The sequence below is a fragment of the Belonocnema kinseyi genome, chromosome 5 (genome assembly GCF_010883055.1).
Source record: "Belonocnema kinseyi isolate 2016_QV_RU_SX_M_011 chromosome 5, B_treatae_v1, whole genome shotgun sequence".
In the NCBI taxonomy this organism is placed as follows: domain Eukaryota; kingdom Metazoa; phylum Arthropoda; class Insecta; order Hymenoptera; family Cynipidae; genus Belonocnema; species Belonocnema kinseyi.
Window position 1 is genome coordinate 105,749,096 of NC_046661.1, and position 13,796 is coordinate 105,762,891.

Genomic DNA, 13,796 nt, shown 5'->3' on the forward strand with positions numbered 1-13,796 from the left:
AAAAAAAAACAAGTTCAAAAACAAAAAACAGGGGGAATTTTTGTTGAAAGGGTTAAATTACACTTTTTCTATTTTCAAAAAATATTTATTACGAATGTTTGTTTACACACATAATATGTGCTATAAGTCTTATGCGGGATACGCCATATTTGTGGTCAAGAGCATTTTTTGATAAATTTTGAATTTTTATATTTTTCTCGGAAAAAGTACAAGATATCACTAATGAGTAAAGAAATTTTTTAACTAAACAAACTATTTTATTAACATTTTTTTCGTATCTGTTGTTAGCAATAAAAATAATAAAATTCTATTTTATGAAAAAAATATCTCCTGGCCGAAAAAGTTATTTATCCCGCAAAAGACTGACAAGTTTTTTAAAATGTATGGTAGTACAAATCTAACAAAAAATTCACAAAAAATATAAGTGTGGCTTTTTTGAGAAAATCGAGTGTTAGTATTTTCAGTAAAACCGTCGCCTTTTTGTTAATTTTCAACATTTTTTAAATTTTCTCTCGACTTTCGAAAGAAGGAGAAAAATTGTACCTTAATTTGGAAAGAAATCTTAAAGAACTCAATTAGGTCAAAATTTCTATAACTGTAAATAAGAAATTGGTCCTTTTTTGAAAAAGATTCAAATACGCATAACTTCGTGACCATTTTTTTCACAAATCGTGAAAAAGGTATCGCCTAGTTTCCTTTAAAAACAACATATTTTTCCCCTCAAAGATTCTGTGACTTCAACTGCAGAACCTGTCTGATTTGAAATGGACACGGTCTTAAGAAATATGATTTTTCAATTAAACAGTTCAAGCTTTAACTAAGTAGTTCAGTTCTTAAACATAAAAGATAAATTATCAGTGAATAATGTAATAGTAGATGCTTCGACCCAAAAATAATTTTTTTTTGAAAAGGTCGAATATTCTACTAAAACAGATGAAGTTCTAAACCAAAAAGATGAATCTTGCAAAATAAATCGTATCATTTTCAAAAAAAGAAAGATTTTAGTTTCATTTTTCAAAACTAAAATATAATTTTTTTAAGAACAAGTTAATTTTCTACCAAATAGTTGAACTTTGAGACTAAAGAGATGAATTCTTAACAAAACAGTGGAACCTTCAAACAATAAGAATGAATTTTTAGCGAAACTGTGAAATTTTCAAACAAAAAATAAAATTGTTTACCAGCAAAATAATCATATTCCTTCACTACAGATATTCAAAGACCGTAATCTTAATCTTATAACATTTCGAACACTGAATTTTTTGTAAACGGAATAAAACAATTTGAAATTTAAGTTTGCAGCTGTCGAATGTATTATCTTTGATAGAAAGTTCCTGAATTTTACCTGTAAATTTTTCCCTGTCTTTCCCTGAACAATAAAATACCCTGACTTTTTCCTGATTTGCAAGTTTTCCCTAACCTACGGGCACAATGTGTAATTTCAAATAAAGTAAATACAATTTTATTTAAATTTACCTGACGGTGAATGAAGACGACGGATCCAAGAAGCCTCCAGGTGCCACCTTGTCGGTCGACATGAAGCATCCGTAAAATTTGCAAAAATCTTATCCCCCGAATTGCTGAAGTGGCAAAAACTTGACCGTTGCTCCCCACTGAGAGCACTACCATTGACGCGACCACCACAATTAAGTCTGAAATAGAAAATCGTATTTTTATATACAAAATCTTCATTGAAACTAAAGGATATTCTCTAAATTATTAATTCAATAGGCCTAATTAAAAATTAAAATTGTTAACAGCCTTTAAAAAATTTTAAATCCATAGCGCTCGAAAAAGAAGAAATAAGGGTAATTTTTCACGAAAATAATGGACTGAATTATTTTAAATAAAATTAATCTATAAGTAGCCTATTACATTAAATATGAAATTTTTAGGAATCAAGTCAAAGTATATTGAATTTTAAATAAAATAGTTTCATTTTTGACCAAAAAAGAATTATTTCCTACCAAAAGAGAATAATTGAATTTCCACAACAAAATAAAAGAATTCTCTAGAAGATAATTGAATTTTTAACCCAAAAATATGATTTTACAACAAATACATAAATTGCCTACTAAATTGTACCATTTTCAACTACAAAAGACATATTTTCAACCAATCAAAGATTAGTTAACTTTTCAGTTGGAAAAATTAGTTTTCACTAAAAACTAATGAATTTTCAACAAATAGAATGAGTGTTTAACAATTTAGCTGAACTGTAAATAAGATGGTTAATTTTTGACCAAATAGTAGAATCTTCAAGCCAAACCGCTAAATTTTTCAGAAGACTGTGGAACTTTAAGCCAAGAATTTATTTACCAAAAATATGTAAATTTTCATTACAATGGTTGAGCTTTTAACAGATCAGGTCATTTTTTAGCCACATACTTGCATTTTCAATCTATATACGGGTAGAAAGGTTAATTCTTAATCAAACAGTTAGTTTCAAAAAGATTAAACTTTAACTAAAAATAGGTGCATTTGTAACCAAATTGTTGAATTTTTAACTAAAGACGTCCAATATGCAATAAAAAATGGAATATTCATAAATACTTGATTTTTTACGAAGATAGAGAAGTAAATTCTTTTACATAAAATAAGTGTATACGTAAATATCGCATTGATTTTAATATAAAATGCATAAGATTTAAAGTCGAATTATATTGCGTTTTTAACGAAATAGTTTCATTTTCAATCAAAAAAGATTTGTTTTCTACAAAAAAAAAAAAATATTCAACGGAAGAATCAAATCTCAAGGTAAAAATTAAAATGATTTATGAATCATTTTACTTTTAAATGCGAAAATGTGAATTTTGAACCAGGAAATATAATGAGGCCACGAAATAGTAGAATTTTTAACCAACAATGACGAATTGTTACCGAAATTCTCGAATTTCCTCATGGAAAAGAATTAACTACAACCATACATCGCTAGACCTTTAACCAAAAATGGCTGAATTTCTAACCATTTTTTTTTAGAAAGTTGAAAAAAATTAATTATTAAAAAAAGTTGCATTTGAAACCAAGTAATTAAAATTTTAAGCAAAATGGAAGAATTTTCAACGTAATATTAAATTTTTTTGAACCCATTTGTTGTGTTTTAAACAAAAATAATAAACTTTTAAACAAAAATAGAATTCTCTAATCTGCAATTAGGAAAACTGATTTTCAAACAGAAAAATTAATAAAACTGTCAAATTTTCAGCATAAGAGATGGATCTCTTACTAACAAAAAGCATTTTTGACAGAGAACATAGTTTCAATGATGTGAATTTCGGACAAACTACATAACAATAAAATAAGCAATTTCGCCTTTCAATCAAATATTTCAATTTTCAATTAAAAATATTAATTTTGTGATTAAAAATTTAACTTATATTTTTTGATAAAACGTAATAATAATTAACAACAGGGGAACGATTTTAAATAAAAATCGTTAATACTTCATGCAATTAGTAGAAACTATAACCCATATATATGAATTCTGAACCAAAAATATAATAGACTCACTTTTTAATTAACAATAATTAATTTTCAAGGAAAAATAGTTAGATTTTCTCATCGGGTTCTATTAATTCTGTTCACATATAATTTAAACTCCTGAAAAAACAGAAAGTTTCTTAAACATCGGGGAAAAAGAGAAAAATATTTAACAAGGATGTAAAGAGAGAAATAGGGTAAAGAGTGTGAATTTTATATTTAGATGCTTATACTCATTAAAACAAAATGAATCATTTTTATTTTTCCAAGCGCTCAAAAAAATGTGTCTTCACATTTATATTTTCCATTTGTGACGTAGAAATTTGTTTTTGCACTCCTTCCCCACCATGACAGTGTGACGCACTTTATGAACAGCCTCTGTAATCCTATTCAGACATTTGTGACAACTATCATTTTGGTTTACAAGCAATTTCTAACTTATTCGCACGCAAAAGAAAGCAATTTGATATATTTCTGAGCACTATTTCCATCTCGTATCATGCAATAACTGTCTCGTTAACTATATGGAAACCTGCCATTTCTGATAAAACGAGAATATTTAAGCGACGACAACAATGCTCGTATAAATAGTCAAATGAATTTTGAACGTAGCTATGTTCAGGTTTCCTCGTAATGGAAGTTTTTATGACACTGGGTTTGAATGTTACAGCCATATAACGATAAAATAAAGTATTTGTTTGAAATTCCTCTCGTCCTGGTGACATTTTTACATTGCTCATGATCTTTTTCGCCTTCGGGAGACCGAGGATAAGAATCTAGTATATAATCCTACGTGAAATCAAACATTCGAAGAAAAGCGTTTTATTGTGTATTGATTCTTGGTGAAGACAATATCGATAGCCTGATTCGCAAGCCCGTGTGGAAATAGCCCGGGTTAGCCCTGGTACAACAAGATTTCTGGCCGAGGACTGGCCGAGCTATGTTTGTTTTTTAAGAGCCTAGCCGTGCGCTGGTCTTAGACTCGCTAGGCAAAATTTATGTCAAAACCCCAGTCGTGGACTGACTGGGCTCTGATCCGACAAATCTTATAATCGAATGCTCAGACGGTAGCTGGCTGGGCACTGATTAGCAATAATAAAATTGTTAAAATTTGCATATAACTTAATTAATTTTTCTTATTTCATTAAGAAACGGATGCGCATACCCGCATAGATGTTCCACGCGTGGAAATATATTGGGTGAATATCTTTTTGGCACCACAAATTTTAAGGTTTCATGAGTTCAAACTTACAAACAATGCATTTGGTGACAAAAATTCGATGACACTTTTTTAAAATTCAAACTGTTTTTTTTAAGACAAAACTTATAAGTTCCATCTTTATGAAAAATTGCAAATGTTCAGAAAAAAATTACATTTTATATCAATCTTAAACGTTGTAAAATAGTATACAACACCTGAAAACCAAACCTTACACGAGAATTATAAAAAATGTATTATTACAAATTTTTCAACATTCACGATTAAATTTCTGAGTTCCGTCATTACAAATTTTTAATTTTCATACAAAATTACATTTTCTGTCATTGTAGAAAGTTGTAAAATGGCCTACAACGGGGAAAAGAAATATCACGCGAAGAAAAATTGTAATCGATTTAAATTATTTATTTAAAAATTATTTTATTGATATTTCTGTTTAAAGTTCGTGTATTATATATTTACATAACGCCGCATAATAATAAATATGTAGGTTCGATACCCCGTAGCGTTAGAAATTTGATTTGTAATATAATATTTAAAAATGAAATATATATGTATTTACTCTAAACAGGAACATTAATATTTAAAGTTAAAATACTCGCAATCATTTAATATTTATTTTTCAAATATCTCTTTTGTCTCTCAATTACTACGTGAAAATAATTCATGTTGTCTGTGTGCTCGGCGTGTGGAATTTCATACATTAATTAAGTGACTGATGCTCTTCATACAATTGAAACCCGCATCATTTAAATCTAGTAAAGCGCCAATTGATCTTGTCCGGGCTACGGTCGGGATCCCCGACCAGCTCCAGGCCATGCTCCATGGCCGGACGCTGGTCAGCGCAGCGTGACAATGCTATTCGGACTCCGACCAGAAACCCCGGCTACAGCCCGACTTAAAGTCGGGCTCCCTGGCCAGCTCCCGACTTAGAGCCGAGCTCTCCGGCCGTAGAATGGCCAGCCTCCGACCGAAGTTTCCACCTGGGAGATTCATTCAAAAATTCATTTCTTCCTGGATCACTTTTAAACATTTTTATTAATAATTATTATTCAATACTAATAACTTTATTATACAAATTCTGAAAATAATTTTATATTTCAGAACTCTAACGCAAAATATACAATTCAAATTATTCTAAAAGAGATTGTATACTTTATAGCCAAAAATAACCTCAAAACAGAGAAATTCGAATGATGTTTTAATCAAAATAGTTGAATGATATTGCATATTGATTATCATTTAATAACACTGTATTTTTTACAAAATAGTCTAATTTTGAATCCAAAACGATGCATTTTTCACCAAAAATTTGACTTTTCTAGCAAAAGGGTCAATTAAAAAAAATATATTTAATTTTTAAACCCAACGAGATGAATTTTTAATAAAATAATATGCCCGTTGTGCGGGAATGTGCTCTACGCGCGTGGCTCACTTCGCTCGCAAGTTTGAGCGCATCTGGAGCGCGCGTCTAGTGGTATACCTATACAGATTCTGGACCACCACGACGTGGTTCTGACTGCCAGCAACAGATGGCGCCACTAGTCAGTTCCAAGCAGCCACTTCTGAAATAATTATGGACAAACTCTAATGGTTGATATCCATGCTAAAATAGCTCTAATTGATAAGTACTTACTGGCAACGCATAGCGCCAACGCCAGGTCAGTCAAATTGATGGTAAATTAAAAATTGGCGGGATATTTAAATGTTTACAAGATTGAAACTTTTACTGGGTGAAAAATAATTAGCTTACTTGTTGGAAAAATTAGAAATTTGAGGCTACGAAACCAGATTATCTGTCCAAAATTTATTTACGCCCTCTATTCTCTGGATGGCCGTGTAAATAAAATTTAAGAATAAAAAAATATAAAATGAAAACTTGAAAGGAAAATATTTTTTATATGAACACAAAATATACCTATTAAATCGATCAATTTAATATATTCAAGAGAACTTAAGCTCAATGTAATGAATGTCAAGATATTAAAGTTCTTAAAGATGTTTTGATGCGCATGTATTCAAATGAAGTACAATAATTTTCCCTTTGAAACGTTCAAGTAGCAACTACGAAGTAGCAGAAATAAAGTTTTTTATGCCTAGTAGCTTCGTCCACCTTCTCAAACGTATCCTCACACATAGCATCCTCGAAAATTTTCATGATTCTATCAGGCAGGAATACTGCAAACTGGTTTTCAAGCTCAACCACAATTCTGGTACCATACATGGTTTGAATTTTAAAATTTTACTCCATTACCCGTACTCTACTAACATTCTAAAAATATCAAGTGCAGTTTCTGTGAGGTTCGTGTGCACGTTGGGCTCTCTGTGAATTAAATTTCTAGAACTATATAAATTGGATCTGTGATCTCTACCTAAATTATAGAGCTATACGGATGCGCAGTGCAGTCATATGTTTTATACGGCTGTGTGGTGGTGATGATGGTGGTGGATTCTTGAATGTACAGCGCCAACTGTCAATAATTTAAATATTTAATGATTAAAACTTTACTACTATTTTAAGAAACTAGAACAATAACTAAAATCTTAATAAATAATCCTTAAACTTAGAGAAAAGGTTTAAATAAATGTTTGTTTATTCAAGAAAAATACCTAAACTAATTTTAAAATGTAGAGTCTTAAATGATTTTAAATAATTATTCTCTTAGCCAAATTATACTAGTGACGCAATATGTGGACAATTACTTGACACTGGGGACTTTTTATCGAATGATCAGAGTTAATGTAAAATCGCAAAGCATCTATAAGTTCGTTAGGATCTGTATTAGGCATCATACAGCAGAAATCTCTACTTGGTTGACAGTAAGTCTTGAACATCAGTTAACTACATCCATTTGATTTCCCCGCCTTATTCTCTTCCTCTTTATCATAATCAACATCATCAACAGCATCATTATCATCATTGTCTTTTTTCTTATCCTGTTCATTATCATCTCGGTCTCCGTCTTTCTCGTTCAAATCATCCTACTTATCGTATTCTTTCTTTGTTTTCTTAGTCATGAAAAACTTAAACTCATCATGATATTCAGCATTTTTTCTGAGAGAGCCACATTTGCGCTTTAAGATTTCCTGCAGTTCGCTCATAACTTGGCTATGGTGGCAGTAATGATGATAGTGGTGGTGCTGGTGGTGGTTTAATGTTGAAGCAAAGTCGAATCAACGGTAAATCTGTGTTAAAGCAACGTTGCACAGAGTTGGCAAAGGTCGTTTTGCAGCTGGTGGACTACTTTATGTATTTTAGTTACTTAATGTATGTATATAAAACCCGCCTCACGTAATTCCTTAATAATAAAGAGGAATTCTTTGGTATAATTTTCTTTTCCTGTAGTTTGTAAGGTTGGGAGCGAACGAAGACGATCAACTAGCACAATATGATCAATATAGGAGGGACAGTTCGTTTCTAGGCTGTTTTTCAATACCTCATGCTGTGATAGAAAACCACTATCTTTATAGTATCGTTTGTGTGGAAACAATTTCGCTATAATTTTCTTATACTTGTTATTATTGCTAATACAAATAGATTCAGAGGGACTGTATTGCTTCTTGTGAGCGGTTGTGTTGATGAAGATTTTTTCATAGTTATTTAGGTCGCTCGAGCTTATGTAAGACTCCTCAGGTGTCTGTCAAAATAACAATTCGAGAAGCCCAAGAGTTCTCAAGCATTGTTTATCTGCCATGTAGATGAATGGATGAAGAAAATGGACTGATGTCTCACCAATTATAAGATCATTACCTATTCTTCGTACACCGCACGCCATATCCAAATATTGTTTTCAATTTTGACTGATCATCCTGCGAAACTTGTTCGTGAGCCACTGATAATCATCCACAGGCTCTATTGCAGTATCTTCTTCAACCAATGTCGTATCTAACTGCCTTAAAGCCTTTTCTTTATCGTCATCAGCAGTCACAAATTATGCGTTCTCATCGTCATCATTCTCTCGTTCAATTTCTTGAGATAATAATTGATGGACTTCATCGTTTATTTCAAGCGGTGTTGCCTTCATTTCAGATTTTGATTCGGAAAACACTTGATTACCTTTTTTATTAGTAGAATCTTCAGCAATATTTATTAGTCTCTGCAGTGGTGCCACTATAGGCTTTAAGGTTTTATTTAAGACACTTTTTTATAAGATTTACTCCTTTTTGGCATTCAATTCTACCATCGTATTGCAATACTTATTTTAACCATTTCATGTATAGTATCTATCTGCTTCCTAAAATCCATGTTGAAGTAAGTGCATCTGAATGAATACTGATCAACTGCTTTCGCTAAATTTTTATTTATAGCAATAAGGTAGTTGATTGTTCATCACAATCACCATATTTACAACTAGTTTGGGAGTAACCTTCCATTCAGTAACCTACCATCAAAGTATCTTTGTTTTATCCTTTTCACTATCAACACCATCACCACCTCCACTCTCAACCACTCTCAACCAAATCGAAAATGCTGCTGTATGATGTCTCATACAGATCCGAAGGAACTCATAGATGCGTTGCGCTCTTAAGTTAACTCTAATCATTTGATGCAAGGTCTCGAGTATCAGGAAATTGTCCACATATTGCGTCAAAGAACAAAAATATATTAGCAAGCAAGACCATACTGAATTTTTTTTTTCTATGTATCACCAGAGTGGGACGATGGTCGTGGGGGCTAAAGCGTAGGCTTTGGACTCAGTCCATCGGCTTGCGGGCTCGATTTCCGCCTCGCAGTCTGGAAGAGCCTCGGCGGTCCATGCGGTGAACACTATCCTAGCAAGGGGGTTGTTCATCTCCGGAGAGTCGTGGGACCAGTACCTCTAGAGAAAAAGGTTTTCTCTAAGTACTTAAAGCTGTTGCTCTTGTTGGTTTGGAATTCACCTTAAACTACAGGTCCCCTTTTCACCAACAAGTAAGTGTGTGAGGGGTGTGTAAAGGAATAAAGAAGAAGTTGCAAGAAAAATGTAAACCCTACGGGGATACATTAGAAGCTTCCATTCCAACGCTAAGAGATTAATTTGTTAAAATAATTTAAGAATCGACATTTTAAAATTAAGTAAGGTATTTTTCTTGAATAAACAAACATTCAAGGTTATTCCATCTTTCAATTTATTCAAACCTGTTCTCTGAGTTAAGTATTAGTTAGTAAGATTAGTTAGTACTCTAGTTACTTAAAACAGTAGTAAAATTCAAAACATTAACTACTTAAATTATTGACAGATTCGCAGTACATTCAGTAAGCTACCATCATAGTATCTTCGTTTGATCCATTTCTTCAACTAGTTTAATCTCTGACACCACCGCCGCCACCACCACCACCACCACCACCACCACCACCACCCCTACCCAGCCGTGTGTAACATATGACCTGCACTACGAATGCGCAAAGCTCTAGGATTGAAGAGAGATCACAGATTTAATTTCAACAGTTCTAGAAATTTAATGCAAAGAGAGCACTACGTGCACATGAACCTTGCAGAAACTGCAATCGATCTTTCTAGAATGTAAGTAGAACGGGGGTAATGGAGTATAGAATGAGCATTCAGACTTAGTGGCTTCAGTCAATCGTCTAACATATTGCAAAAAACTGCATGGTACTAGAATTTTAGCAACTAAGAATAAAAAACTTTATTTCTGCGACTTCGGAGGGCCTTATAATCTTTTCGAATTTCAATATGTACAATAATTATCTTCTTTTGTAAATTTGGTGTGCTTGAAGTTTTTGTATGAAGTTTTGCTTGAAGGTTTTGTATTTTGAATACATGCGCATCAAAACATCTTGAAGAACTTTAATATTACTTAGCTTTAATTTACGGTAAGATGAATTCAAATTTCGCGTGCTTTCTACATTGCTCCAAATTTATTTAAGATTGACTTTAACCTCATTTTTGCAAAAGAATTATGTTCCTTCTAGCGCTGGCTATTTTCAACCATCGTTGGGTTAAATTAAAAATCCAACCTAATGCTCGCTGTCGTTCCTTTTCAAGGCTGGATTCTTCTTGAGAATCGCTCTATTCATTAATGTAATTTATACAGCCATCCAGACAAGAAAGGTCGTAAATACATTTTGGACGGGTAATCTGGTCAAACAACCTCAAATTTCTAACCTTTACAACACGTGAGCACATTGTTTTATCACCCAAAAAAAGTATCAATCTTGTAAACATTTAAATATCCCGCCAATTTTTAATTTACCTCCAATTTAACTGACTTAGTGGTGGCGCCATGTGTTACAAGTAAGCACTTATTTGGTGCTCTTTCAGCATGGATATGAACAATTATTGTCCTTCAGTGGTCACTGTTCACCTGTATTTATCTTGAAATAGAACCGTATAACAGAATTCTTCAAAACAGCACCACTTAGCCTCTCTGTTGTACAAGTGTCGCGTACAGACTTAGGTAACATATGATTACACTACACAATTCTATGTACAGAAAAATGCTATAGCGCATCTAAAAGTATTATAGTGGTCAATTGTGTAGACTTTTGCGCTATCATACAGTAACGCGCATCCATTTGAGTCAAAGAAACCCAGGGGTATGCCACGACCCATTCTGTAGTTATAAAAATGTGTTCCTAGCGGTGTTACGGTGAACTAACGGCCCGTCGATCGTCACTCGGTTAGTTTTAAATAGTTTAAAAGGCACTCCCATGGAAATTTATTCGTAGCCCATAATATTCATTTACTTTTTTTCAAGTTTTCAAAATAAACTATAAATAAAAATGGGCGATAGTTACTGCATAATCCCTAACTGCAACAATCAGTACAAAGGAAAAAAGTCAAAGAAGGAAAAAATCCATTTCTTTTCCGTTCCGCAAAATTGTTTTACACAGTGGCAAAGTGCAATTTCGCGACAAATAAGCGATTTTTTGTGCAAAGCTGGGCAAATCGTTTGCGAGGAACATTTTTTGGAGACAGAAATTATTAACAATTTTGTAAACACAATATAACATCTTCTCAAGTTTCATAGCTTGATTTTAATGTTTTATAGTTTTAGATTTTTGTCAATACATGTAATAAAGAAACGTCAAAGTAAAAATTCTCTCATTTTTTAATACTTAAATAAGTATAGTTCACAAATACAGGACACTAAAAGCAATAGATTTTTATTTTAAAAAAAACCAAGAAAAACTTTTGAGATTTTTTAATTTACAGATTGTTTCAATTGTGTCATCATTTATCTCGTTCGATCCTGTTGATTTGACAATTCTAATATATTTGCAAACTGCAAAAAAAAACAATTATAAAGAATAAAAATAAAAGCCTTAGATAATTTTAAACTTATAGAGAGTCGTATTGTGTAATTATGTATGTGACTCTTTTGATCATGACCATTTTTATAGATTTCAATTTATTGTAATCAAGTAAATAAAAACTATGAAATATGAAATGCAATATGTTTTTTACGTGGGAAATGAGTAGATACGCATTTTTTAAATTAACATAGCGACATTTTTACATTTTTACAAGTATTTTAAAGTTTAAAGGTGCAATACGTTTTTTTCAATTTTATTCTAAAAACCGTACCACTTTTACAATTTATGAGACAGAAAGGTCTTTCTTGTTTCAGTTCAGAAAAAATTGTTATCATTTTTTATGATAACAATAATTTTTTGCTGCGGAGAAACGAAAGAATACCAAGTTAAAAATGTATGCCAAGTAGACATATTCTTAACTATTGTTTATAAGACTTTCAGGAAAAAAGGTGGGGGGTTTGAGATAAATTTTATTTCTTATTTTAAAAAATCCAAAAAAAATGTACCATTTTTTATCATTTTTGAAATTTTGTGTCGATTTTTAAGGATTGCAAAAAACTCGACAAACTGAAATATGCAAAATCATTATATCTCATAAATTGCATCAATGGCATGGTTCTTAAAGTAAAATTTTTAAAAATTCAAATAAAACTCATTGTGCCTTTTAAATGTTAATATATTCGTAAACAATTAAAAACATGTTATAATCAATCTAATCTTAAACATGTCACCCACCGGCCTACGTGATTTGAAATGAATTGGGTTTATTAGTAATATAACTTTAATTTTTTCTTTGAATAATAATTATTATAGTTATTAATTTTTTATACACAACGTTACAAGGTAGCCAGATTAAAAAAGGCGTTGTCCCAAATCTATATGCAAACTGCCTGAGTTATTAATCGAAGCCTATTAAAAATTTTTGCCGGGTACTAGAGCGGAATTCGACGCCTAAACTAGCAATTTTAGTAAAACGTAAAGTATAAGATTCTCTGGAAACAGATAACGTTCACCTTGATAATTTAAAAAATCCACCGAAAATTAAACAACCCCGTCATTTTTGCCTGAAATCTTTAGACGCCTCAAGCTCTTCAGAATCTAAGAAGATTTTAGGCAAGCGTAAAGTTTCAGATTTTTCAGAAGCAATTAGAGATGATTATACGAAAAATATGAAAAAACAAAAAATCTCTATTATTAATGAGACCTATGATATTTTTTCGAATAACATCTCGAGTAATTTTCTATTTGAAAACATATGTAATAAAGAAAATAGTGTTTCTTATCCGATTAGTTGGTTGCGAAATAAAATCCAAACCGGTGATCTTCGACTTGTAACATTTTGTCAGATCATTTGTAAAAGAGAGAATGGCATTACAAAAACGGTTTGCACTAAGAAAGCATTGTTTTAAAATATACTCATTTTTATACAATTTAACCTTATTTTCTTTATTTATCATAGAAGATTAAAAATAATAATTGCTACAAAATTCTATGAAGTGCAAACTTGGTATTAGTTATATATTTTTACGGAAAAATAGATAATACAGAAACATTATGCATTTTAAAAATTATTAATAAACAATAACTCTTCCCAACGTCCTCTTTTCCCTCCAAGTTTCCATATTTTTAAAATTAATTTTTCAGTGCAGATAATCGAGTAAAATATTAACGAATTATTTTTGTCTAAAATAAATCAAGTATTTTTTGAATTTTTTTGTTCCAATATTAAAAAATTTTCAAGTGAAAAATGAAGTCGATAGGAGTCCTAATGATTTAGAAATCAATATTTAAATACCAATATTTTTTCTCCCTAAAAAGGTAACCTTACATTTAATATTA

The 13,796-nt window shown here is 31.4% G+C and overlaps 1 protein-coding gene across 1 annotated transcript in view; it reads right to left on the reverse strand.

Annotated features, from left to right (window-relative positions):
* Window positions 1-13,796, reverse strand: part of LOC117173443 (potassium voltage-gated channel subfamily KQT member 1-like) — a 302,430-nt gene that overhangs the window by 169,202 nt on the left and 119,432 nt on the right. The window contains exon 5 of the mRNA XM_033362018.1: window positions 1,477-1,652. Within this exon, the coding sequence (XP_033217909.1) occupies window positions 1,477-1,652 (176 nt within the window). The remainder of the gene's footprint in view (window positions 1-1,476; window positions 1,653-13,796) is intronic.